This window comes from Solanum verrucosum, unplaced genomic scaffold (genome assembly GCF_900185275.1).
Source record: "Solanum verrucosum unplaced genomic scaffold, falcon-dt-bn FXZP01000229.1, whole genome shotgun sequence".
Taxonomy (NCBI): domain Eukaryota; kingdom Viridiplantae; phylum Streptophyta; class Magnoliopsida; order Solanales; family Solanaceae; genus Solanum; species Solanum verrucosum.
In genome coordinates this window covers 1,871,147-1,897,190 of record NW_026020011.1, presented here as the reverse complement: position 1 = coordinate 1,897,190, position 26,044 = coordinate 1,871,147, and the positions used below count along the sequence as shown (strand labels likewise).

Genomic DNA, 26,044 nt, shown 5'->3' with positions numbered 1-26,044 from the left:
TGACTTGACGCGGAGTTTAGAAAGTAAAAAATTGCATACATAGCTTCTGGTCTTAAACATGTCACGTGGAGAATTGTCATAAAAGGGAGAAGACGTTATTTTTGAAATGGACTAAAAATGGAAGTAAGACGAACACATTGAAACGGAGGGAGTACAACGTAATAAAGAAATGAATCATGGTACTTTTTTCTTTCTTCAGAAAAGGAATTGAGGTTCTTGGTATTGAACTGTCATGGCAAAAGATCAAACTGGTTTTTCCAGTTTTCGATTTTGTTGCTGTATTCTTGTTTTTCTCTTTGCCTTGTCATCCATTCCTCTCCTCTACTGGTCTTGTTTCTTTGGTTATGGATATTACTATATCCAAACGACAATGAGCAACGAAAACAGATCAACTAATCTACTAAGATTCCCGAAAGCTTGGAATCATCTTGACTTTTCATCACAACCACCTCAAAAATTCCTTAAAATTGCTCTGTTTGTCAAGAAATGGCCAGATGAAAATCAAGCTGGAGGACTTGAACGACACGCCTTAACACTTCATCTCGCCTTAGCCAAACGAGGCCACGAGCTTCATATCTTCACAGCTTCATCCTCAAACTCATCATTTCCTTTATATCCACATTTCCACATCTCAAGGCCTACTGCTGCCGGATATCTTGACCAAGCTGTTGTTTGGAAGCAATTTCAAGCAGAAAACGCGACAAAAAGGCCCTTCGATGTGATTCATACAGAGAGTGTAGGCCTCAGGCATACTAGATCAAAAAACCTGAAAAATCTTGCAGTTAGCTGGCATGGAATTGCCTATGAAACTTTACATTCTGATATCATACAGGAGCTTCTGCGAAATACTACTGATGATCCTGTAAAGTCACCTGCTTTGTCTGAAAGAGTGAAGAAGGTTATTGAAGAGGTAAAGTTTTTCCCAAATTACGCTCACCACGTTGCCACGAGTGATCATGCTGGAGATGTACTTAAAAGGATCTATATGATCCCTGAAGAACGCGTTCATGTCATACTAAACGGTGTCAATGAGGAGATATTCAAGCCTGATGTTTCAAAGGGCAATGCTTTTAAGTCCAACCTTGGAATCCCTGAATCAAAGTCCCTAATCGTGGGGTTAGCGGGGAGGTTAGTTAAAGATAAAGGACACCCTTTAATGTTTGAAGCCTTACAACAAATTTTCAATGAAAACTCAACATTCAGGGACAATGTCATTGTACTGGTTGCTGGAAATGGTCCATGGGGTACTCGATACAAAGGCCTCGGATCGAATAATGTGATGGTTTTAGGACCATTAGAACAGGATCAACTAGCAGGATTCTATAATGCAATAGATGTATTCATAAACCCAACATTAAGAGCTCAAGGTTTGGATCACACACTATTAGAAGCCATCCTAACAGGTAAGCCTTTGATGGCAACGAAACTCGCCAGCATTACTGGATCGATCATCGTCAGCCAAGAAATGGGGTATACATATGCACCTACAGTAAGGGAATTGAAGAAAGCTTTGTATAAGATTTGGGAGGATGGAAGGGAAAGTCTACAGAAGAAAGGAAGATTTGCTAGAGAGAGGGGTTTGAAGTTGTTTACTGCTACCAAAATGGCTGCAGCATATGAAAGGCTTTTTCTTTGTATCTCAAGTGATGAAAAGCAACAACACAACTATTGTATTTACCAACCTCAGTTTAATTGATGTGGTCTCTGTTAGGATCAAGCGTCAAACGCTTACCATCATGTCAAAAAGTATAGTTCATGCAACAAGTTGCTTTTGAGAATCAAGCATTTACCATCATGCCAAAAGTTATAGTTGATAGCAAGAACTAGCGCAACGTTATTTTTTAATTAAGTTCACCAAGCAAGCATCATGTTCGATTAGGCATGATGTGGCGTTAACCAAAAATCTAAAAGCTATATTGATAGAGAGCTATGAGGTTTCCATAGACGTAATTTTTTGGCTTTTTTTTTCACTCCTTTTAAGTATATGTGATATACCCCTCTGTCCCAATTTATGTGTCACTATCGTTTTTCGAGAGTCAAATATTTTAAGTTTGACCGAAAATTTGCGCGTGGAATCTTCAACCTTTTTGAAATAAATTTATATATTTGTAAACTATGTAAAAAGTACTATAAGTCACAATAATTGGAAATTCAAAATAATTAAAAGATATATAATAAATTTACGGTCAAAAATAAAATTGTTTGAATCTCGAAATCCGAAAAGTGTCACACCTTTGTAATTATTTTTATTTTGAATAAGTATGCATTGTATTTGTTCCCAGTTAAGTTATTAATTAAAGTTTCACCAAAAAAAGAAAAGTTATTAATTAAAGGGATGCTATCCTTTTAATTGCTTTGGGTATATTTGCAAAAAAATATTTTATATGCTCATCTATTTCTCAGAAGAAGTCGTGTAATTTTCTTAAAGATCGTTGTGAATTTTTTGTCAATTTAGATGGAGTATGGAAGATTAAATTGTTTTAATCTTGATTCTAGCACAAGCTGATATTTATATTCCTCATAAAAGAAATTTAGGAAAGTTGACTCCCTTAATCAGGGGCGACGGCTCAAGCATATTAGTAATCTAAAGTCAAAGTCAAAGTCAAATGGAGGTTTTAAACTTAAATTGTTACTAATAACTTTTATATAACTGATTTCTTTTGATTTTTTTTTTCAATTGATAATATAACCATTCTTATTTTATATTATCTTTCATAAGATAAAATATTCTAAATATATCAAACTTCTTCTAGTAAATTGTTTCATTTTATATCAAAAGTTTACTTTTTTTACTAATAGTATTCCATTTTAAAAAAAATAAAAAATATATATATAATCTATTATTGTTAAGAAATGAGGACTCTCAAATTTGGGGGTCTAAAGCACGTGTTTTTTTTTTTAAACACGGATGAGCAAGGCCCTGCCATTAATGCACGATAGATATGTAATATTCTTTCAATATGTGTTGCGAACACTTTCAACAACAATAGTACTATATATCTTATTAGCAAAATAAAAATGACAAAAAAACTATTACGTTCTTAAAAATCTTTTTCTAGTAATGGTCGGTACATCAATTATACCGTATTAATGCACTCTATCAAACGAACCCATAATCGCAGAAATCAGCTTCCCATTCACAATAGCAATAAGTTGAATCTTGACCTTGTAAACAATAATGTTCATAAGGGTTATGACCATGGGATATTTTAGTGCACTCTGTTAGGCATATTCTTGATTGTGATTCTACTGGACAATCAATTCCAAGTACTAATCTCTCACAAATATTTACTAGGGCACCCTCAACTGAAATCATACCTTAAAAAAAATAATTAAAAAATCATTAGAAATGCCAATTTAAATAAATAGATACATAAATAGATTTGACTTCTTTAACTATTAATTTATCCTTACTCATCGACATGAGTCGAGGATCTGTTGAAAACTGTCTCTCTACCTTTATGAAAGATGGGAATAAGAACCTAATCTCCTTACAAAGCTACTTGTGAGATTCATCAAAAATATTTGTTGAATTAAAATTTTATAATTACACGTGATTTAACAAATGATGAAAATAAAAACTATCTTACAAAAAAATAATCTTGTAAGGTCTCGAGAATAGAGTGTGGCAGACCTTATCAGTATCTTTACGAGGTAGAAAGATTGTAAAATAAAAACTATCCTACAACAACAACAACAAAAAACTTTGTGAAATCCCACAAAGTAGGGTCTGGAGGGTAGAGTATGATAGACCTTATCACTATCTTTACGAGGTAGAAAGATTGTAAATAAAAACAACAACAACAACAACAAACCTTGTAAGATCCCACAAAACGGGATCATCTAGCGAGAGTAGAGTGTAGCAGACCTTATCACTATCTTTACGAGAGGTAGAAAGATTGTTTTTAAAAGACAGTCGGCTCAAGCAAAATCAAAACAGTAATTAAAAGAAAAACACGATAGTATATATAAGGAACCATAACAATAACAATAAGGTGCAGTCACCTAAACACAGTAAATCACGATAAATAAAAACTAAATCTTAGCATATATACCTGAGGTGAGAAAAAGAAAAGCTATTAGGATGAAACATGTTGCTAAAGCTTGCTTCATTTTCAATTTCTGAACTTTTTAGACAATTGATTTTTTTTTCCAAACTTTTACACTTCTATTTATACTAGTGATTTAAAAAAAAAAATCCTATATGTCTTCAATTCTATATATGGTAAAAAATTCATATTACTTTTGACATATTTTAAAAATAGAAGGACATTAATATTAGTGTACCTATTAAAGATAAAATGAATTCCACTTGCCAATAATTACATGGATTGTACTAATGTAGAGATCTCAAATTTTGAGTCAAATTTGTAGAGATTTTGCCATTTTGAGATAATTATTATTTTTATTACCTAAATTGAATAATAATGGGCAAAATGATATTTAGATCTCTTATTTTATGACTAATATCATATAAGCAAAAACAAAGTAAATATAAGTACATAATATTTTCACCTATTTTAATCCTTTTTTGAGATTTCAAGTTGTAAGTCGCCAATTAAGGAATGTTTATAATAAATATCATTACTTCTGATTTATTTCAAGAATAAAAGATTTATTAACTATACTTTCTTGATCCATATTATGTGGTGTTTTTTGCCTTTTATTTTATGTTTAATAGAAAATAAACTAGTTTTTACATAATCAAAAAGGTATTTTCTTTTTTCAACTATACCTTTAATTAGATAAGTAAATTTTTGCAAAACCAAGAAATCATATTAAATTAATATTATTTAATTAATGATAATTTCGTGAAAACACTTCCAATTTCTTGAAATGAAGAATTTTTTTTAAAAATGTGTCCAAATTAAAAACAACAAACAGTATAAATCGAAGAAAGTATAACAAATAATTTAGAAAGTAATTAATTATTCTTCTATTAAGGGATCAATTTTGATCCTTATCAATTTAATCCTCCTTCTCTCTTATGGTTATAATATCATTATATTTCTAAATTAACAATCAAAAGGAACTATTTGGTGGAATTGGAAAGAGAGGATTTTAATATATCATCATACTTAAAATATTCAGATTTATTAATATAAATTTTTTGAAAAATTATATTCTTAGATACAAACATTTATCATACAAATTATACGTTTAATATTATATACCAGCAATACTTTCAAAATAAAATGTATATATAAACACACACGATATACATTATACCAGTACTAATATCGTGTATATAATAAAAAATTATTAATACTTTCTATGATTTATACCGTGTATACTACTACAACCTTACAATTATGAGGTTATATTCCAGGCCTCCATCTGTGTATATACTAAAGGGCTTCTTAGTTAACTATATAGACAACAACGAAAAATTCAATAGAAACATTTATATGTATATATAATGCAACAACATTGTATAAATGGTATTGGTGTATAATCTGCATAGAATGTATAATTATGTATCAAAGATGTATATATATTCCTATACATTTTTATACAATATCGTGTAAAGAGTCCTTGTGTAGTTTCCCATTGAGATTGGTAGGAGAGTAATCCTACCTATAAAAATAAGAGATGATGGTGTGATTATTATTGGGAAACGGACTAATACAAATAATATATGGTCAAAATAATGAAAATAAAATTGAAAAATAATGACACTAAGAATTCTACGTGAAAACCCTTCTGAATAAGGGGAAAAACCACGGGCCAAGAGGAGCAACACACTTTTCTTCTTTCTCATTCGGAAGGCACAGTCGCACACCAACTGATATCACAATAGCAAGAAATTTAAGTTATTAACAATTTAAGTTTAGGGCCTCTATTCGATTTTGACTTTAGATCAATATCTCAATAAATTGTTTTGGAACAGACATCGGAGTCATATCTTAGTTCGGATGTCAGGGTCGGATCCTAAATCGATTATTGAAGTTGATTTTTGGGTCAAAAAAATATTTTTTCTTAAAGAGTATTTTCTAGTGTCAAACCAAAAATAAAACATATTTTCTAGAAAATATTTTTCATTCACCAATCAAACATTAAAAAATATTTTTCAAAAATATTTCTACTCACTAACCACACTTGAGAAATAAAATGTGTTTAATGTCAATTTGACTTTCTCTACAAAGAGTAAGTTTGTCATATCAGTCATTCTTGTTCAATAAAAACCTGACATATAATTTTTCAAGTTGAAAATGGAATTTTAACAGGTAAAAAGTAAATGTAGCTAGTTTTAAGGGTAAACATATTTCTATGCATATTTTTTTTTAATTGTAATGTAATTTGTAAATACTTCTTACACTTTTTAATATCTTTTATCATTTACAAACATATAATTTCAAAATTGGATTGACTTTTGAGTTTGTTTGGATTGACTTTTGATTTTTGACTTATAAGTCAATAATCATATAGAAAAAATCTTAACTTATGACTTATTTTATCATTTTAGCTTAAAATCAAATGCTTATAAGCATTTTTTAAAACTTATCTAAACATTAAAAAAAATGCTTAAAAACTATTTTAACTCCAAAACATTTAAAATAAGTTAATTCGAATAGGCTCTTTAATGATATAAATGACAGCATGTTAATTTTTGACCATTTGAGTGGATTTATTTTGAATTTATTATTGTTATTTTGAAATGTAAGCTATTGTAATACTACCACACTATAAGAGGGAATTCATATGGTAAAAGCATATGTTATTTGTGTCACGATCCAAAAATGGACGTGATGACACTCGTCTTATTCCATCAAGACAAGTTAGCTTAAAACTCAGCCTTTATAATAAAATGCAGAAATTTTATAATCAACTCAAAAATACCCCCAACATTTGGTTGTCACGTGTACAAACCTCTAAAGCATTACAACTAATTCAAAAGAAAAACACAAGTCTCAAATGACATTGTTTCTAGAATAGAACAAGATCATAATTAAGGAGAAAGAAGGTCCGCTGAAATGACAAGCAACTACCTCACAAACCTCCACAAGAAGCCTCAGACTAGAAGAAGAGAAAATATAATATACCAACCTATCAAAACTTGAATCATAATATAATAACCAAAAATATAAAATTTAAACCGAATGCCTTAGGAACAGTAACGTGGAACTTGAATTTTTTTCTTTTGACACCCTTTATTCCAACCATGATTGGCTCATGATGGCTAATCATTGGCCCACCATTCTTATTAATTTAGCACCCACCAGTTACCATTAATTTCCAAAACAAACTCACAAACCCTTTATAACAAACATACAGTAATCCACCTCAATTTCCCATCTAACTCTTAATGGTCAATTCAAAATATTAACCAACAGAAAAACATATCTTATATCCTAGTACTGTTTCATCCGCCAACCATAATAATTTAATCAGTACCCTTTAGTCCATAAATATATGTAAATAATATATGCATATATGTGTACACAAAAGGAAAAATTAGCTTCACATATATGTATATTTATTATATACCTCAATACTCCTTCTTTCCAAGCCGCAACTACACAAAATTATGACCCAACAATTCTCAACCCTAATGATTTATTTTCCTATATGGGTCAAGTGGAATTAAACTAATTATAACTTAACCCATTAAGCATTAACTGAAATTAGTTATTTAATAATTAGCCATCAATTAATTTACTCTAGTTAAATGAATATTTAAAATTTTCAAAAATGACCTACCGAATCATTACAATTTGGGGAACATTTTGGTTATTGAAGTTAAATTGAAGTAAGATGATTGGCTGAAAATGAATATTACTATAGCTACAATATTAATTTAAAATGTGTCTTGATTAATTTATCCTTTTATTTAAGTCATTCCTCATTATTCATCAGCCCTTTATGCAACTATTACAATTAACGATTTGTTTTTGTGTTTAACATTAGTTTATTATTTTCTCCATCTCAATTTGCTTAACTATTTTTTGATTTTATACGAATTTCAATATGAATATTGCATATCAAGTAAAAAATCCAAAAAAAAGAAAAAAGATTATTATATTATTTACTCAAATTTGTCAAATTTTGAAATACAAATATTGAATATCAGGTAAAAAAACAAAAAAAATGAAGAAAGATTATAATACTATCAGTCTATCAACTCTAATTAATTGGACTTCCATACAAATATGGATATCAGGTAAGAAAACAAAAAAAAATGAAAAGAAGATTATAATAATATCAACTCAAATTAGTAGGACTTCTATACAAATATTGGATATCAGGTAAGAAAACAAAAAAATGAAGAAAAATTATGATACTACAACTCAAATTTAATCGAACTTCTATACAAGTACTGCATATAAAAAACAAACAAAAAAAAGATTATAATACTATCAACTCAAATTAGTCATACTTCCATACAAATATTGGATATCAGGTACGAAAATGAAAAAAGATTATAATACTATCAACTCAGATTAGTTCGATTTCAATACAAATAATGAATATCTAGTAAGAAACAACAACTTGAATAAAGATTATAAACTATCAACTCAGATTAGCCCGATTTCAATACAAGTAATAAATATAAGGTAAGAAAACAAAAAATGAAAGAAAGATTATAATACAATCAACTCAAATTAATCGAACTTTCATACAAGTATTAAATATTTGGTAAGAAAACAAAAAAAATGAAGCAAGACTATAATACTATCAACTCAAATTAATTAGACTTCCATAGAAATATTGACTATTAGGTAAAAAGCTAAAAAACAAAAAGATATTATAATACTATCGACTCAAATTAATTGGACATCCAATTAGAAAACAAATCATTTGAATTGGGCGCCCAAAACAGAAGGAGAACATATGTACTGCGTATAAATAGACTATCAAATCAAAGCCAGCTATAGTTACTCTGTTTTCTGTCAATCACCAAGAAAGAAAGCTCTGTTTTCCATGGCTCCCAAGAAAGAGGCGAAGAAGGAGTCGTCATCAACCTCCACTCATCAACCCGCCATTGGTACTCGAACCTCTTCTCGCACTGCAAAACCCAATTTGGATTCTAATTCTGATCCTCAACAACCACCTGTCAATGTTGCTCCAAGCTCTTCTGGAAGTGGAAAAGCAAAATTGGGTTCTAATCCTAAGCCACCCAGGTCCAAGAAGGCAGAAACAAAGAATTCTGATGGTAGTGGTGGTGAATCTTCTTCAATGGGTTTCAAGAAAAAGGCGAATTCAGGGCCTGCCGCCATTGGTATTCAAAGCTCTGCTCGACAACGCGGCAAAGGCAAAGTGGAGTCTGATCCTAAGCCACCCAAGTCCAAGAAGGTAGAAACAAAGATTTCTGATGGTGGTGGTGGAGAATCTTCTTCAATGGATTCCAAGAAAAAGGCGAATTCAGGGCCTGCCGCCATTGGTACTCGAAGCTCTACTCGACAACGCGGCAAAGACAAAGTGGGTTCTAGCATGCCTTCTGATTCTGTTTCTCAACCACCCAAGTCGGAGAAGGCTGAAACAAACACTTCTGGTGGCGGTGGCGGTGGCGGTGAATCTTCTTCGATGGATTCCAAGAATAAGGCGAATACGGAGACTGCCGCCATTGTTACTCAAAGATCTACTCGACAACAACGCGGCAAAGGTAAAGTGTATTCTAACGTCCCTACTGATTCTGTTTCTCAACCACCCAAGTCAAAGAAGGGCAAAACAACAAACACCACTGCTGCCGGCGCCTCTTCTCCCGCCACCGCCGCCCGCCGTCGCAATGAAATAGCCAAATCGCCTGCTGCTCAAATACCCATAATATCACCAAATACTCGTTCATCCAGTACCAAGATATCCAGAACAAGTTCTTATGAGGGAAACGCAAGAGTCTCTGGATCAGCCAAGAAAAGGTTAAATATGGAACCCTCCTCCAGTTCCGGTCGACGTGATAAAGGCAAAGTGAAAATGGTGCCTTCTGAGGAAAGTCCCTCTGAGGACAATGCGCCGGAAGAAATGAAAGACAAGAATTACCCAAGCATGTTCAAGCCAGTGAGTATAACCAGCTCTGAGGCCAATGCCGTGCTTGCTAAGCGGTTGCCGCTCAAGAAAAGGGCAGTTGTGCTGCCAACTTCCAGTGTTCTCACCCGTCAGGGCAAAGCCAGAATGGCAAATCCACAACCACCAAAATCCACAGCGTCCACTGCCAGCTCAGCTCGCCGGAGAAAACCCAAAACCGATTCTGATTCGACTCCTCCTGCTGACCCACAACCACCAAAATCCGAGAAAGCTAAAGCCACACCGTCCACTTCCGTCTCAACTCGCCGGGGAAAAGCTCAAATGGGTACTGGCCTGACTCCTAAAGGCAGAGCTTCCATTTCCCGGGGCAAAACTGAAATGGGTTCTGACCCGACTCCACCAAGTTCCAGTACAAGGGGGAATTCATCAGTTTCAGCAACACCCAGGAACAAGACAACTGTGGAGCCTTCAAGCAGAGTGCTTCGAAGTGGTAAAAAAAACTGAAGGTCTGAGCATTTTCTGGGGAAATTACTCAATTGAATCATTCATGGGATTTTTTTTGTAATGAATAGTGGCAAATAGCATTCTTTGTCTGTTGAATTTTGTAGTAAAATTGAACATTCAGTCACCAGCTTATGCATATTGAAATCATAAATCAAAGTTTAGATTTGATTCAACTTCATGTTAATGAAGACTGTCAATCCGTTGGCTACTTATTATCGCATATTTTAACTCGTGTTTGATCATAGATTTTGAAATTTAAACTTGAAACTTGAAAATTTGAGCTTTTGAAGTTGCGTTTGAGGGGATAAATGATAATGTGTTGCATAATAGGATTGTGAATGATTGTACCAAAGTGATTTTACAACAATGAATTACTCCATTCATTTCAATATATTAAATGAATTTTTTTAACAATTCTTTATAGTCCAAAATGTGAAATTTTCAAATGTGTTGGTTATCTTTTTCAATATTTAGTAATTTAAAAGAATTAAATCCTAAACTTATAAACTTCAAATTTTGAATCAAATCTTAAAAATGTTTTGACATTTGAGGTATATATGTATGTGAATGTTGTTTCCTTCTTTAAGCTTGTGTGTAAAATATGAACAAGTAAGGAATAATATTGTTCACTAACTCACTAGGCAGGGGTGTAACAAAGAAAATCGACAAATTGCACTAAATCTATTGTTGTAATATGTTGTAAGAAGTTACCAACCGTGACGATAGTGTAATATGTTGTCTATTAGGCATGAGTTTCAATTGTTGAACAATACCGACAATTTTTACCTATAAGGTAGTAGTTTGTTGCCAATTGAACAAGACTGACCTGTTCCTCAAAGTCCCCTGCAGAAGTAGTCTAAAGTTGTAACTTGTAAATGCAATAAAACCATGAAAACTCACCTATGCTTGGGTGCATGTCCAGGCATATATAGCGGAGAGAAGAAGTGTAACGTCAACTTGGAGAAAGAAAAATCAGCCGAGAGAACGAACTTGCATATACTTGTTAAATGTAGAGTGAATAAGCCAAAGATTGTTAGCTACCTTTTGGATTGTATAGTTCAAAACTTTCTTCTCAATGAAGGTTTTGCTGAAATTAAGCAATGTTGAACTTACCGGGAGTTTATGCATGTCATTCCAGTATGCCATTCACCAAAAAATGTTATAAAGAGGTATATGTGTGTATCAATGAATCAATTAGCTTGTATGAATCCTTTGTAAAAGCTTAGAGGTGTCAAAATTAGCCTATGAAAATATATATCGTTCAACTCGTCCAAGTTTGGATGGGTTTATTGACCTGTTCATTTATCAGCTCAATCCATTTTAGTCCATCAAAAGTTGAACTAGGATGTGGTTCTAAAAGAATTGGGTTTTAATGTTTCTTTTATTGCATAGAATACTCTGGTGCTGAAAGAACAGATTTTTAATGCTAAAATTCAATCTTGCTATTGCAGAGAATACTATGGTGCTGAAAGAATTGTTTTTGACTTATATAAATTCAATCTTTTTATTGCAGAGAGTACTCTAGTACTGAAAAAAATTGGTTTTTGATGCTAAAATTTCAATCTTTCTGTTGCAGAGAATACTATGGTGCTGAAAGAGTTGTTTTACAACTATACTTCAATCTTTTTATAGCAGAGAATCTTGTGGTTCTAAATACTAGCACCATTGCTGCTATTATCAGTCTTTAGGTGGTCCAGCAGCTGCAGTTGGGATTATTCGGTTATCTGGTCCGTCTGCAGTGCCTATAGTTGGTCGCGTAGTTCATCCCAAGGTGAAAAAGAAGAAAAGAAGTTCTTCAGATTGGAGGCCTAGGATCCATGTCGTAGAGTATGGTTTTGTTTCTGATTCTCATGTGAATGTGATTGATGAGGTATAATTTGAAACTCTACATTTTCCCTTCTTGTTGGTGCATTTGTTCTTTAATTTTGACATGTAGATTGTACTACATTGGAGATTTTAAGAGTTCGATGCCTTTGTTGCTTCATATCTCAATTTAGCTCTTGCAACATCTCCTTTCTGTTTCTAGTACTTTTGTCTGTTCTTATTAAGTTCATACCTGTGAGGAATTGGTTCTTCACTTCTTCCTTTAATTCTATTATAACCCCGTAGATAAGGTTCCTATGCTGGCCCCAAAATCATATAATAGAGAAGATGTTATAGAGCTTCAGTGTCATGGAAGTGAAGTGTGTCTTCAACGTGTTTTGAGGGCGTGTCTGGAGGCTGGTGTGAAGCTCACGGAGCCAGGTTAGCTTCATCCTTGTATTCTTAATTGACTGTTTTGATGTCTACACCTGCAGCAGCTAAGGTTTTGACGAGAATTGGTCACTATAGTTTGAAAATTGTTGTGAAGATTCACTTTTCTGTACATCATTATATAGTTCCATTTCATTGACTTGTCAAAGCTTTAGTTACTAGACCAATTCACAAGCCACAGTTCAGAACTTCTTTTGTTGTATCTCCAGTCAAAGTTCTTGGTAAACGTAAGCACCATCGTCCATCAAATTATTAGGGAGTGCTGCTGGAGATGAAAGGAGATAATAGACCAAAAGAGTAGTTTAGAGTTCATATTGAATGGCCTCTGTACCTTATATGCTAGTTCTTGATATCACACAAGTTTCCGCTCTTTCCCCACACCTGGAATAAGGGCCTAGGCAAATGAGACACCTTTACGCGTATTGGTATCTAACAGAAATGTGTTCAATAACTTGTTCTGATTGATTTAACATTTGCTTCTTTGAATTAAGAAGTTTGTGATTTGTGTATATGACATGGAAAACCTTACTTGTATTCCTTTATCATACAACTTACAGAACAAAGTCTCTTAGCTTTTGTTTTCTGTTACTGTTAGACAGCTGCAGTTGATTCTTGTTTCTGCAACTCTATTATCGTTTCTAGTATTAGGAGTCGAGATAACTCTTATCGATGAATATCATTTATAGTTATTTATGTTAGTAACATAGTCATAATGATTTTGTTTTACTGTTTAAGATGTCAATAGCTTTTATATATTTGCTTAATTGTGAACTTCCTATTGGTTGGTTTTTCGGCTATCCAAGTTGTATTGAATCCGTTTCTTCAATTTTGGTGTGAACTTCTTACTCAAGAACTCTAATTTTGCTTTAGCTTTTGTGATAGAAGCAATTCGTTGTTTGTATGAAATTGTTTTTCATTTCTTTTTCTGATATGAATGTGAAAATGTGCCATGCTTATGCTTAGATGTGGATGCATTGTGCAATAAAATACATTGTGAATGTTTGGTACATAAGTTCTGTTTTATGTATGTTTTGTAAATAATTTTATAATAATTTATATATGCATGAGTTTTCCTACATTATAGAGTTAAAGCATGGTTTTTTTTCTTTTAAGATTTTTATTGTTTGGTAGATTTAATATTCATTCTTGCACAGGTTGTTGTAATAGTGTTGTCAATTCATTGTTGTCAGCAATGACAGAGCCAAATTTTTAATTGAGAGATTCAAAATATGAAGAAGTAAACACACGAATGAATCAAAGAGGATGAAATATCTAATATATATATATCTTAAAAGATTATTTATTAAGCATCTATAAATAGTTTAATTTTTCGTAGCTCCGTGCTACTTTCTAGTTTGACTTTTGGGTTTCGTTAATACTAATTTTGTATTGTTTCCCTGTTCAATACACACAAAATAGCGCCCATGGCCTAATGGATAAGGCACTTGACTTCTAATCAAGGGATTGTGGGTTCGACTCCCACTGGGCGTGTACATTTTACGTTTTTTACAAAAGACGTTGGATGGGTTCGAGTCCCACTGAGCATGTACATTTTTTTTTAACGTCTTTTCATGTAAGAGACGTTGGATCTTTATCATGTATTTTAGAAAGATAATGTCCCTTTAATTACTTAGTAATTGATGCTTCAAAATAGTTTTTTAAATATAATATTGATCAAACACAACCTAGGAAAAATATTTTTCAAATTATTTAGTCTATTTAGTCTGACACAAAGTTGATCGGGCTAAGTAAAAATATACACATGATAGAAGGACCCAAAAAAACTAAATATATTACTACCATATAAAAAAAATGATAAACACATCGTAACACTAAGAGATCGTTTGGTACAATGTTGGGATATCGCACCTTCTATGGGATAATTAATCTCACCACTTGGTGTAAAAGTTAAGCTTACACAAAATCAAACATGAGATAAAGTTAATTCCAAATTTTATTTCGAAATTATTATTCTTTGCCCATGTACCAAACAATCTTGGTGCGTACAGTACGAAGGAAAATGTTTTTCAATTTCCACGTATTTGGGTGGCTTAAACAATGTTTTCTATTGGACTTTATCTTCCTCCAATTTTAAAGAAAATAACTTATGTACCAAACATAGGGAAAACATTTTCAAAACTCTCTTCCAACCCTCACCACCTCCGGCGCGAGCCGACCCAAAGTCCTGACCCCAATTGGGATCCGATCTCCGACTAATGACTCTCTTGCATCACCTACATGGATTCCTGCAACACCTTCACGATTAAATGAGGGTGTTCAATTGAGCATCGAGCAGGGTAGAAGGGTAGAGAGGCACAAAATAGGATCAATGAAAGCACCAATGTAATAAACTAAGCTTTGAATTGATCAATAAAAGGAACTTACAAGCAAATTGTTCATCAACAGATCAACTTTAGTAACCAAAGAGCAAGAGGAAAATAACGAAAAAGAAATTTGCCAACTCCTCTTACTGTTGCCCTATTTATACCATAGGGCGACGAACACAGACCAACATACCAAAAATGGGGGATTCCTTACCAGGAGAAGCAGAAAAAAACGAAACGAAAAAGTTCAAGAGCACATTAGATCTCCATCAACTGTAGCCCGGCTGACGCTTTAGATTTCTTTTTTCCTTTCCTATTTCCGTTCTTATTCTCTCTTATTTTTGGCTTTTCATCTACAGTAGGTTGTGTGCTTTGCAGATGTTGATGAATGGCGCCTAATGGATCTGACTGGAAAGCTGGATGACTAATAACAGCTTGTAATTGATTGTCTTCCTTCAACCTGTTGGAAGTAGACATTCTTAGGAAAAAATTGCTCTATCATAAAAAGGACGACGAATTTTGAATGATAAACAAGGCTTTTCAAGTACTCACACTAAATTTTTCCTAGTTTTACTTTTCAACTTGAACTCTGCAGGTTTTGGTTGCTGAGAGGCATCCAAGTCGGGGAGAAACTCTGTAAGTGTAGAAAGATCATAAGCCTTCAATTTCTTTTGCCTGCTTCTTACTTTCTTGTTCTGGCAGAAAACAACCAATTATTCAGTCGAATAAACATACGGTATAGCTTCAAAGAGAAACATCAACCGGAATGTGATTGTACCTTGTAAAATTTAACTATTCAATTCATTAATAGAGAACCATTACACTATGTTATATTGTAGGGAAAAGGATAAAAAATACTCTTCAGCTTTCATTTATTTGTTAAGTTTATCCTTTCGTTATACTATCTAATTATTTATACCCCGTCGTTACTAAACTTAGCAAATATACCCCTCTACTGGACGGTTTCCCCCAAATCAGCCAAAATTACCCGATTCCCTCTTTAACCCAAACTCGACCCACTAAACTAAATTCATACCAAATTAAATCTCAAAACCCATCTATTCCAATCTTCTTCATCTCCTTCCACGGAAAACTTCATACATTTGTAATAGCAATAGCCTATTTATTCTTCCTCTTTTTTTTTTTTTATGCAACAAACAGTAATTGACCAATTAGGATGCATTCAAGTTTAGAAGATCTTTACGAGATCAAGTTATATTGCTGCACCTAATTGTACACTTCCTTTCCAGTATGCCAAAGGCTTCCGAGTCATCCATTTAATCCTACACTTCGCTGCAAATTCTTTTAAAATTTTCATTGGATTTATGTCAAATTTTTGCCTGTAATAGTACCAAAAAAAGTCATTTCTGATTCAACAAACCTAAATAGCTTCTTATGGTGCAACACAAAGATTCAGCCATACATTAGCTTTGACTCGAATAAGAACTCCTAACTCAGAGAAGAATAACCAGGAAACATTAACAACAATACACAAATGAAAGAGCTACGAACCAACAACAGTATACAAATGACTGCACAAAGAAAAGTTCCGATTGTCCCTTAAAATGAAATATTTACAAAACAAGCTCCTTTTCCGAAGGAACAACACGAAAGGTTCTAGTAAAAATTGCAAAAGAAAGTTTGGATCAACATAAATTCAAAAAACGGATTTTCGGATGACTGAAGGAGCTTCACTTGGAGGAAAAATCAATCTCGATAACCCTTGGGTACAGACGAGACATGGTATTTTCATGGAGGAAGGAGATGAAGATCGGATAAATTGATTTTGGGATTTAATTAGTTATGGGTTTATTTAGTTTAGTGGGTCGGATTCTGGTTAAAGAGGGAATCGGTAATTTTAATTTAAATTGGGTAATTTTGGTTGATTTGGGGGAACCATCTAATTAAGAGCTATATTTGCTAAGTTTGTTAACGACAGGGGTATAAATAGCTAGATAGTATAATGAAGGATAAACTTAACTAATAAATGAAAGTTGAGGGGTATTTTTTACCCTTTTCCTTATATTGTATCATGCAACCAACTACAATATCATGAAGTGGGTAACCACATGAAAGAATTTGGGACGAACTGACACCGACATATTAGAGGCATGAAAATGTGTGGGTGAGATGTGAGGGGGGGGAGTTATTTTTGGGGCAGGTCAAATCATGCTGGATAGGAAGTTGGCAACTAGAACTTACCTCGACATTTCTTTGCATCTTAGAGTAATGACAATGAACCCAAGGACATACTCAAAAGTCCGGGTACTATAGATATCGAGATTCAGAATTGCAAAAAATACAGTGATGCACATAAATTATCTACTTCGAGGAACCACTCATGTATCTCATTCGACATATTAACCAAGGTGAAAACAACTTAAGAAATGACTTCCCAAAAATCTTCCAGGATTTCTTGGGAATGTCATCCCATTTAGAGCATCAAAAGCAGTAACAGAGCAGTAAAGTGGCAACTAATCGAGATGAGACTTGTTAGACCACTCCGCTCAAGCTATCACTTTTAGAGGAATTCATCAAAATTAATATGGACACCAGACACCAATGCATAATCTTCTTCAATTTTTTATTTGTTCACAGTTAAAGTTCAAATATAGGGAGCAAACCGTACACCCCTAATTTCTGCTGTAAACATGCATTCATCCAGGATTAACATGTTTTCCCATATATAAAATTAGTGCAACAGACAGTTTACAGGAAAGCAAAGTCGGGAAGGACCATGGACTACTCAGGCAGTTAAAACTCCTTATGAAAGGGGACTATGGAGGACTATCAGAAATCAGTGGCCAAAAATGTGGGGTAATTCTGTGATCAAAGTGGGTAATGGCAGAAAGACCATGTTTTGGAATGATATATGGGTGGGGCAAACACCTCTGAGGCAACAGTTTCCAGACATTTACAATCTCAATCAACAGAAGCTAGCTACTATCTCAGAGGTCAAAAATGCACAAGGTTGGAATCTATCCTTCAGAAGACTCCTCAATGACTGGGAAATGGAGAGAATGATTCAGTTCTACAATACCTTGGAACAAGCTAAGAGTCTCAATTTTGAGGAAGACAAACTATTATGGAGTTTGGACAAAGGTGGTAAGTTCAGGGTGAAAGCAGCCTACAAGATGTTGAATATCTCAACAGAAACCAAGGAATGGTGGCCATGGAGGATGATCTGGAAAGGGAAGATACCTCATAAAGTGGCCTGTTTTACTTGGCTAGTTGCAAGTCAAGCAGTTCTGACCCAGGACAACCTTATGAAAAGGGGCAGGCAGATTTCGTTTTGAAGCCCGGATGAAAAAAAAACGTGAAGAGCAAGTGGTGCAGGGAAAAAGTGCAATGAGTGTGAGTTTGTTACAAGTAGCACTGGGCAGGCATAGTAAGGGCAGGTTATTTTTGTGTGGAGTTTTCTATCTTCTCATCCTTAATCTTCTTCTGTATCTGATCTCTTCTTCTTATTATTTGTTCTTCCATATCAGTTCAGTTGTTAATACCAATTAGTGATTGCAATATTACAACAGTTCCCTTGGTTATTATCTAAGTTGCTCGGACTCGCGATACGGGGGGATCTAGAGGTCGGATCCTTCATGATCTAATTTTTAAGATTCATGGATATGGATCCATGTACGGATACGGGTGCGGGGATTCGCCTCAAAATAATTAAAATATCTAAAAATAGAGTTATAAAACTTAAATTATGAGATATTATGTGGAGAACTTGAGGAGAATCTTGGAAGGAGATTAAAGGAAAAGGAGTGACATAGAAATTTCTATATAAAAGGTATTCCATTTTCTTCAGTTTCACCTTAGCTTTTGTATTGATTATAGGAATCATTAAAGTTGTCCAGATTTTCCCCATCGATTTTTGGTCAAAGTACCCAAAACCTGTTGACCGAATCGGCCACGGATCCCACACCCACACCCACACCCATGTCGTGTCGACATGGGTGAGGCACCAAAAGTGAAGAGTTTGAGCAACTTAGGTTATTATTGAGTTTGTTCAGAGATCTCAAGTTAGAAACTCGACATTAAAGTCACCAATGATTATAACCCTAAAACAATTACCAAATATTTTGAAACAAAAGAAGGGCTAAGAACACAAACCTTAGCAATAGCCTTGTTGGTAGCTAACGAACTAACTGTCTGTCTAACCTCTGCAGAAAGAACCATGCGAACTTACCATTTAAAATAGGCATAGAAGAATGCAATGGTTATCCGTAAATAAAAGCATAAGCAAATATCACAGAAAGAAAGTAAACATCAAACTTCTCCTTTTTCTTTTTCCTTCTCAGAAATCACTCAAACATGGTCCAGAATCTAGAAAATCCCAATCCCCAACTAAGCAGCGTTCCGTAGGGTAATACAAGTACTAAAATCAGCATCCCCCCCCCCCCCCCCCCCCAAATAAATATAGAGGAGAATCATATTTTTGCATCAAAATAAGTGAATTACAATTAGATATGCCATAACACAGAAGAAAAACGTCTTTTAGAGAAAATACAAGTATAAGGTCAAGTAAATTTACTAGAATAGAAGTCCAGCTTCTTTTCGAATTTACGTTCAGCTCGAGTGGCAGCATCTCCGCTGAAATACAAAACGAAAAGAGTTGAAGACAATGAGAGAGAGAGAAAACAAAGGATAAAATATAAAGAGAGCTTAGTATTTAAGATCTCACCGTGAGGTTGTCTTCCCCATGCTTCAAAGGGCAGCGGCCTTTGCTGTAAAAACACAGGGAAAACTCAGGAAGGAATAAGAACTCTAACTGATGAAGAAGGGCCTAATTTTGTATACGGGTCACTGGCTGTATTGGGCCTGGAACTGGGCCTATTGTTTGCTTACTACAACTCCTTTAATCTTTGACCAAATGTATCTGTTGAATGCTCACAGTGATTTAGCAGAGCAACAACTAATTGTGGAATTTAATTCCCTGAGCAAAAAAGGCAAACTATGTCATCCTAGGGGAATATTACCAACAGAAGATAAAGTCATAAGGGAAAGAGCAAAACAATGTCACATTTATTACTTCATGAAAGTAACATGAAAAAACCTCTTGACACAATTTTAAATAAGAATACCACAAGGTTATGATTTTAATAATCATATTGAATACATGCTCATCACCATTCTCTTTAAATTGTAAACTACTCTTACCTTAAAATAAGGTAGCTAGCAATCCAGCCCATATTATATTTTACAACAATTTCAAGCAAATTATTATAAGAGGACAAATATAAATTAAGCTATTTACGTGATCTCTAGACAGCACCATCTCCTGTATTTATTTTTCAGAGCTTGAGGATGTCCCCATGATAGAATAGCAGATATAGTTCAATTCGTAAAAATAAGACCATACAATATAACAAAACAAGCAGCAAGTGTGGACAACTCTAATATGGTTGTTTAGTTCAAAGGTTGGCCATTGTCAACTTCATAAAATTTGAGTTCTCTGAGCTTATCATTGGACAATGATGAATCAAAAAATTTGTTAGAATGATTAATTTCAGCCCGATTGATCTCCCCATAATTGTATGGAAGAGCAAGAACACATTTTGACCAAACAAGAAGGGAACATGATGTTACTTGCTAGAGTTACTATTCATTTTGCAAATTTGAAAAACTACTAAACCTGTTGCTACAAATGAAATTTATTTCCTTGTAAACAGTTCAAATTTCAACACCATTCTGGTCTTTTGGTGATAACATTAGCATAATTAAGGTCTATGATAAAGTCTCGAATCATTGACTCGAACTTTATCAAAGTCTTTTACCTCTCCCCCTCAATTCTACAGAGATTAAAAGAACTAAGACCTCTACCTCTCAGTTGTTTTGGTTGTGGGCTTTATGCAGAAACAGTGGTTCATAATTTACCTCTTAGTATGACTCAAATCCTCGATCAGATTGAAACTTTGAAGACAACTTACCACTAAGTCATAATTTTTAGTTTGTTGAGTTTGATAAAGGTGAATTATTTGGGAAATTGGAAATTGTCTTGGATTTTAAGGTAGAATAGTCCTTATTTGACAGTTTAATATTACCATGTCCATGTATATGGATGAAATATTGATGTATATTTTGATAAAGTTTGTGACTTTAGCATCTGATTAACATCCTTTTTGGTTCTTATTGGAGATTTAGTTTCTTTTTACCTTTTCTAAGGCGGAGCCAGGATTTAAACTTTACGTGCTCTTTTTTGTTTTGTTTCTTTGTCAAAAGGGTTTAGCTTTCCTCCATTATACACACTTCAAATCTATTTCTTAGCTTGTTTGTTGTTGTTAATCTAAGCATGACCCTGATTCTGTCCAATCGTGTGGAGATTATAATCGTTTTCAACATAATTGTTAAGCTTTTCCATTTATTTTTAGTTTTATATTTTGGTGGTTTGTTGATTTGTCCTTGATGGATAATTTGTTGAGTTTGATAAAGGGGAACTATTTGGATTTCAGTAGACTAACCCTCGTTTTACCCAGTAACGGATAATATTTTTCAGGTATCAACCACTGTAAATTAACATTCAATATCCATCTCAAAACATAGGGAACACGCACAGAAAACAAATCAGTCAAGCTTAGTGAACACCAAATTCGGAAGTTTTATTTTCAAAATTGAAACACAAAACAGGAGCAATGGAGAAACCACGTATGGAATCCATTAAAAACAAAGCAAAAGGTAGAAGAAGAGTCGGAAAACAAAAAAGAGATAGCACAAAATTAGTATTAAAATGGACAACACAGAACCAAAACGAAAGAGGAAGAAGAAGAAGAACTTACTTGAGAAAGAGAAGCAGAAGAAGAGGCAGCCGAAACTGGGAATAAAAGGAAACACTTGAAATAATGTATGAGTGAGTCGGATTACATGGGTTGTTTAGTGGGTCAAAATTATTACACGGCCCACTTTTTTGGCCCAGTTGTAATTAACACTCTATTATGAATAGCGTTAATGGGCCCCCATATCAACGACTCTTCTATTTATATTTTGTAAGGGAAAATTACACGGATAAACAAACATAGACTAGTTGATTAGCTAACATAGCTATAGTTTGAATTAATTACCACTTGCAACCTCTTTTTAGCTATAATTACGTGTGTCTCTCCTCTCTTATACATATACAAAAATAAATTATACAAATTATACATATACAATTATATGACAGATATACAAATATAATTATGCTTAAAGGATGTTTTCAAATGAAGTGTCAACATGCTTCTAATGAACTAGGTTGCTTCCGATTGAAATATTCTTAATGTGAAATATGATCATGATTTGGATGCTTAGATAAGTGTCTTTATAGTTATGATGTCATGATATGTTACAGAGCTACTCTTAAGAAAAATGCTTAATTCCGTGGGGAGTTGTGCTTAGCACTGAGCGGACTAGTGGTGTCTCATAAACTACGTGTCACCGTAGGATAGGGCGAGTGCTCATGAACTTAAGGAATATAGGCGAGTACCAAACTCCTTGAATGTTTTTGGTCTTGAGAGGGACTAGTGGCGAGTACCCAAGTCTCGAGGTTATGAAAGAATGATCCTTTCTGTCCTTGCAAGATATATTGGGCCTTCTTCGATGGGGTAGTACATTGAACTCCATGGTTAGCTCCCATGGTTATGTGTCGGTTAATGGTCTCTCCCACATACTGATAAAATATGGTTTGAACGTACGACACAATCCCTACAGTTTTGCATTAACCTTACCTATCATGATTTATGCTTACGTTTTTATGCATGTTCCCCAAATTCACTACATTCAAAGTACTGATGCATATTGTGCCTATATTGTTTTAAAATATAGGTCCGACATTCCTTCACACGCACATGACTAGTGGATTGATTCTGCGGTGATAGATTGATGAGTCCTCATGTTCGGGCAATGCCACTTATGTTGCTTTATTTTCATTTCCTTTCAGTTTTAGACTTGCTTCGTGAGCTAGGAGTTTGTCCCTAGTCATGTACTTTGATAGTAAAGGCTTCAAATATGGAATTTAAAGGGATCAAATGACTTAATTATTCCCTTGCTAGTACACCAGTTCATAAGTAAGAGATTGGAAGGTAATAAAGTATAATTTCATTACATTAACAGTGTTTTTACATACAAGCTTTTGTTTTAGTACTTCAAATTGTATAAACAAACCTATAACATACACAGAGTTATGGACACACCACATAAATTATGAACATGTACACCAGTTCATGAGTTCTATACTTAAGCAGTTGGATAAGAAGCTTCCATAGCAATTCCACAGAGTCCTTCCTCAGTATCAACATTTCTTTGCATTCTAATGTAACCATTCTCGCCCCAACTCGTTCCCCACGAGTTCTTTACTAGCCAATACTTCGTCCCATCACTAGCTTCACCATATCCAACTGCTGTAACACCGTGATCTAACTCAGTTCCACATTCTCCGGTAAAAACACCACTTGAGTAGAACTGAAAATCTGATCCACTAGCATCAATCGCGACAGATACAGGTTGGTTAGCTACAGCTTTTAGTAGAGCAGACTCACTGTTAGCTGGAACATCTTCGTAACTAGTAATCTTTGCAGCATGGCTTGATTCCTTTCCGGTTTTGCAAGTGCTATCCGTTCCCTGGTATGGGTAATTGGATTCAGTAGTAAGCCCATGGTTCTTGATGATAAACTTAAATGCATCATCCATGAGACCTCCTTCACATCCCATATCGGAACTCGTGTCACAGTCCACGAGTTCCTGCTCGGATAAAGAAATCAATTTACCAGTTTTGATCTTGTTGATTCCTTCTGTAGCAGCAACAGCAGAAAATGCCCAGCAACATCCTACAATATTATAATACAGTCGATTAGTTTTTAGTTATATTGCAGATTCACTACTAAAAATCACTATTTTCAAACTGAAATTTCCTACTGAAAAATGTTTAGTGACTATTCCCACAGATATTTTGATTGAATCCGTGAGAGAAGAAACAATAGTATGTTTTCATACGGAAAAATTAGGAAGTTTCCCACTATCTCAGTGAAAATCTGTTCCCCACCTAATTCGATGGGAAATGACTGGGAAAATCATGTTCTATATCACAAATTTCCCACTGATTCGTGATAGGAAAAACCTTTGTTTCTAGTAGTGATTCATATTTAAAAGGTGGTTATATAACGATGAGTTATTGGTTTAACTTACCACACTGCCCTTGATTCTTAATTCCAGTAACAGCACCTTTCAATCTCCAATCCATAGTAGCTGGAGCAGTGACGTTTTCGTATTTGAATGATGTGATCTCAGGGTATTTCTTTTGAGAAGGCATTCTATATCCATTGTGAGTGGCTCTAAATTCCTTATTCGTCAAATCAGAAAATTCATTGACGTCCAACTTGTAAGGCTTGATTCCAGCCATGTTGACGGAATCAATGTACTCAGTGTTGTCCTTGAAAATTTTGAATCTTTTTGCCTTCTCTACATCATCTTTGTACACACGCCCAAAGCGAGCCATCCACTGCTCGTGTTTCTTGACAATTGATGTTTCATACAAGCCGCGAGATGTGGCTTGAGAAGCCTGCATTCCCAACAGTAGAAGAGCTACAAAAGCAAGCTTCCAATTAAATGTCATGGCCATTTTTCGCTACTCGTACCTTTGTAGTGGTACTAATATGTGTGTGTTTGAATGTTGATGAAAAGTTCAAGAAGGAGCAAGGAATTTATATAGTACTTCAGGTGTTGTTAATGTTAACATTTTCTCATGGTAAATTGAGTTCCCTGGAATGCCCGGTATGCTATCTGTGATTGTGACAACGAAGATGGACCCCGTACATGCTACTCTGATGTCCTCAAATGATATATACTAATAAGCCTCTCATTTGTAGCTTTCTGATAATTTTTTCTTCCCATAATCTTAGCAATGGAGTACATGACCATAATGTTGTCCTGATTGCAAATTACAATCGATTCTTTATTACTATACTGAAGGAAAGTTGAAGGCTAAATAATAAAAGGGAAGAAAACAAATCAATCTCAATGAAGGGATGTTGACTGCAATATGAAACCATGTTGTGTAAGGGGTTACAATACCCTCACCACTTTCTTTTGGAAAATTCCTAGTGTTCGAGTGAGAGAACATGTAGGCAAATCTAAATCGTTGGTAGTGAACGAGTAGAAAAAATCATCATTATAGTCATTGGTGTGACCGTGCTTAAACCATACTCATTTGATCATGTGAAAATCTGTTGTGTCAAGGAGACTAGACGTAGGCCACTTGGTTGGGTCAAACCAAGATAAATCCTTATGTCTTTCTCTACATTACTATCTTGATTTATCTAGTCTATCAAATACAATTTCTTGCAATTACTAAAGTATGAACTTGAGCAAAAGAGTCCTCATAAACGATGATTGAGACAAGATTCAGCATTTTTGAACCAAGAAATGCTCAGTGTCCATTTGGGGTCTCACAATCACTAGCCAATATGCCTTTCTTCATTCATGGTTCAATCCATTATGCTATCCCTAGCAAATACCACTATTTTTGGTGTTGTTCCTCTATACCTAACAGCAACTTGATTTAGATTGATCCAAATCTAATTCAAATCCCACAGCACTTATGGGTACATAAGAAATGTACTGAATTGATTCCTTTAAATGGATAGATACGACCACAACTTCGGCTATGGAATTCAAAAGGATAATGACTTAATTATTCCCTCGCTAGGACTCATCCGGTTGAAGTAAGTAAGAAGTTGGGATTGAAGTAATAAGATTATCGAATCGTCAGAACTACTTCGATATATCTTTTTTAACCTTGAGTCTGGATTGATTTGAAACAGTTATTATTATATGCTTGCAGTTTGAAGTTTGAGTAGCTGGAAACTGTTTCAAGTTGACTTGTTTGAGATGAAAATTCCTAAAACACCTAACAATTGGCTGTTACCAATATGTGTTTGTAAGACTCTGGATTCCCAAAATGCTGATAACTCTGTTGTAAGCATACCAGTCGAAAACACAACGTAAGAATGACAGTCAGTAGGCTAAGTGAG

The 26,044-nt window shown here is 34.2% G+C and overlaps 4 protein-coding genes and 1 non-coding gene across 5 annotated transcripts in view; 2 read left to right on the top strand and 3 right to left on the bottom strand.

Moving 5' to 3' along the window:
- Positions 1–26,044, bottom strand: part of LOC125820445 (uncharacterized) — a 195,773-nt gene that overhangs the window by 120,298 nt on the left and 49,431 nt on the right. The gene's annotated exons all lie outside the window — the stretch shown is intronic.
- LOC125819940 (uncharacterized) lies at positions 233–1,696 on the top strand. Its single transcript, XM_049499345.1, has one exon. It carries the CDS (start codon positions 233–235, stop codon positions 1,694–1,696), a length of 1,464 nt encoding a protein of 487 aa, XP_049355302.1.
- TRNAR-UCU (transfer RNA arginine (anticodon UCU)) lies at positions 14,139–14,211 on the top strand. The gene has a single exon. It is a non-coding gene; the product is annotated as a tRNA-Arg (tRNA).
- LOC125820485 (uncharacterized) lies at positions 15,048–19,980 on the bottom strand. The gene is made up of 5 exons (XM_049499926.1): positions 19,729–19,980; positions 19,579–19,637; positions 19,158–19,207; positions 15,597–15,739; positions 15,048–15,504 (listed from the first exon to the last, which is right to left on the bottom strand). Exons 1-5 carry the CDS (start codon positions 19,746–19,748, stop codon positions 15,303–15,305), a joined length of 474 nt encoding a protein of 157 aa, XP_049355883.1. The 5' UTR covers positions 19,749–19,980; the 3' UTR covers positions 15,048–15,302.
- LOC125820449 (senescence-specific cysteine protease SAG39-like) lies at positions 23,238–24,633 on the bottom strand. Its single transcript, XM_049499885.1, has 2 exons — positions 24,201–24,633; positions 23,238–23,842 (listed from the first exon to the last, which is right to left on the bottom strand). Exons 1-2 carry the CDS (start codon positions 24,631–24,633, stop codon positions 23,253–23,255), a joined length of 1,023 nt encoding a protein of 340 aa, XP_049355842.1. The 3' UTR covers positions 23,238–23,252.

Excerpts from the sequence above, each read along its gene's own strand:
- LOC125819940 (XM_049499345.1), top strand. The coding sequence starts at position 233 with ATGGCAAAAGATCAAACTGGTTTTTCCAGTTTTCGATTTTGTTGCTGT.
- LOC125820485 (XM_049499926.1), bottom strand. The coding sequence starts at position 19,748 with ATGGGGAAGACAACCTCACG. Across the intron at positions 19,638-19,728 it reads ATGGGGAAGACAACCTCACG|CGGAGATGCTGCCACTCGAG; the intron begins GTGAGATCTTAA and ends TTTGTATTTCAG. Across the intron at positions 19,208-19,578 it reads GAAGCTGGACTTCTATTCTA|AGGTTAGACAGACAGTTAGT; the intron begins GTAAATTTACTT and ends TTCTTTCTGCAG.
- LOC125820449 (XM_049499885.1), bottom strand. The coding sequence starts at position 24,633 with ATGGCCATGACATTTAATTGGAAGCTTGCTTTTGTAGCTCTTCTACTG. Across the intron at positions 23,843-24,200 it reads TAAGAATCAAGGGCAGTGTG|GATGTTGCTGGGCATTTTCT; the intron begins GTAAGTTAAACC and ends ATAATATTGTAG.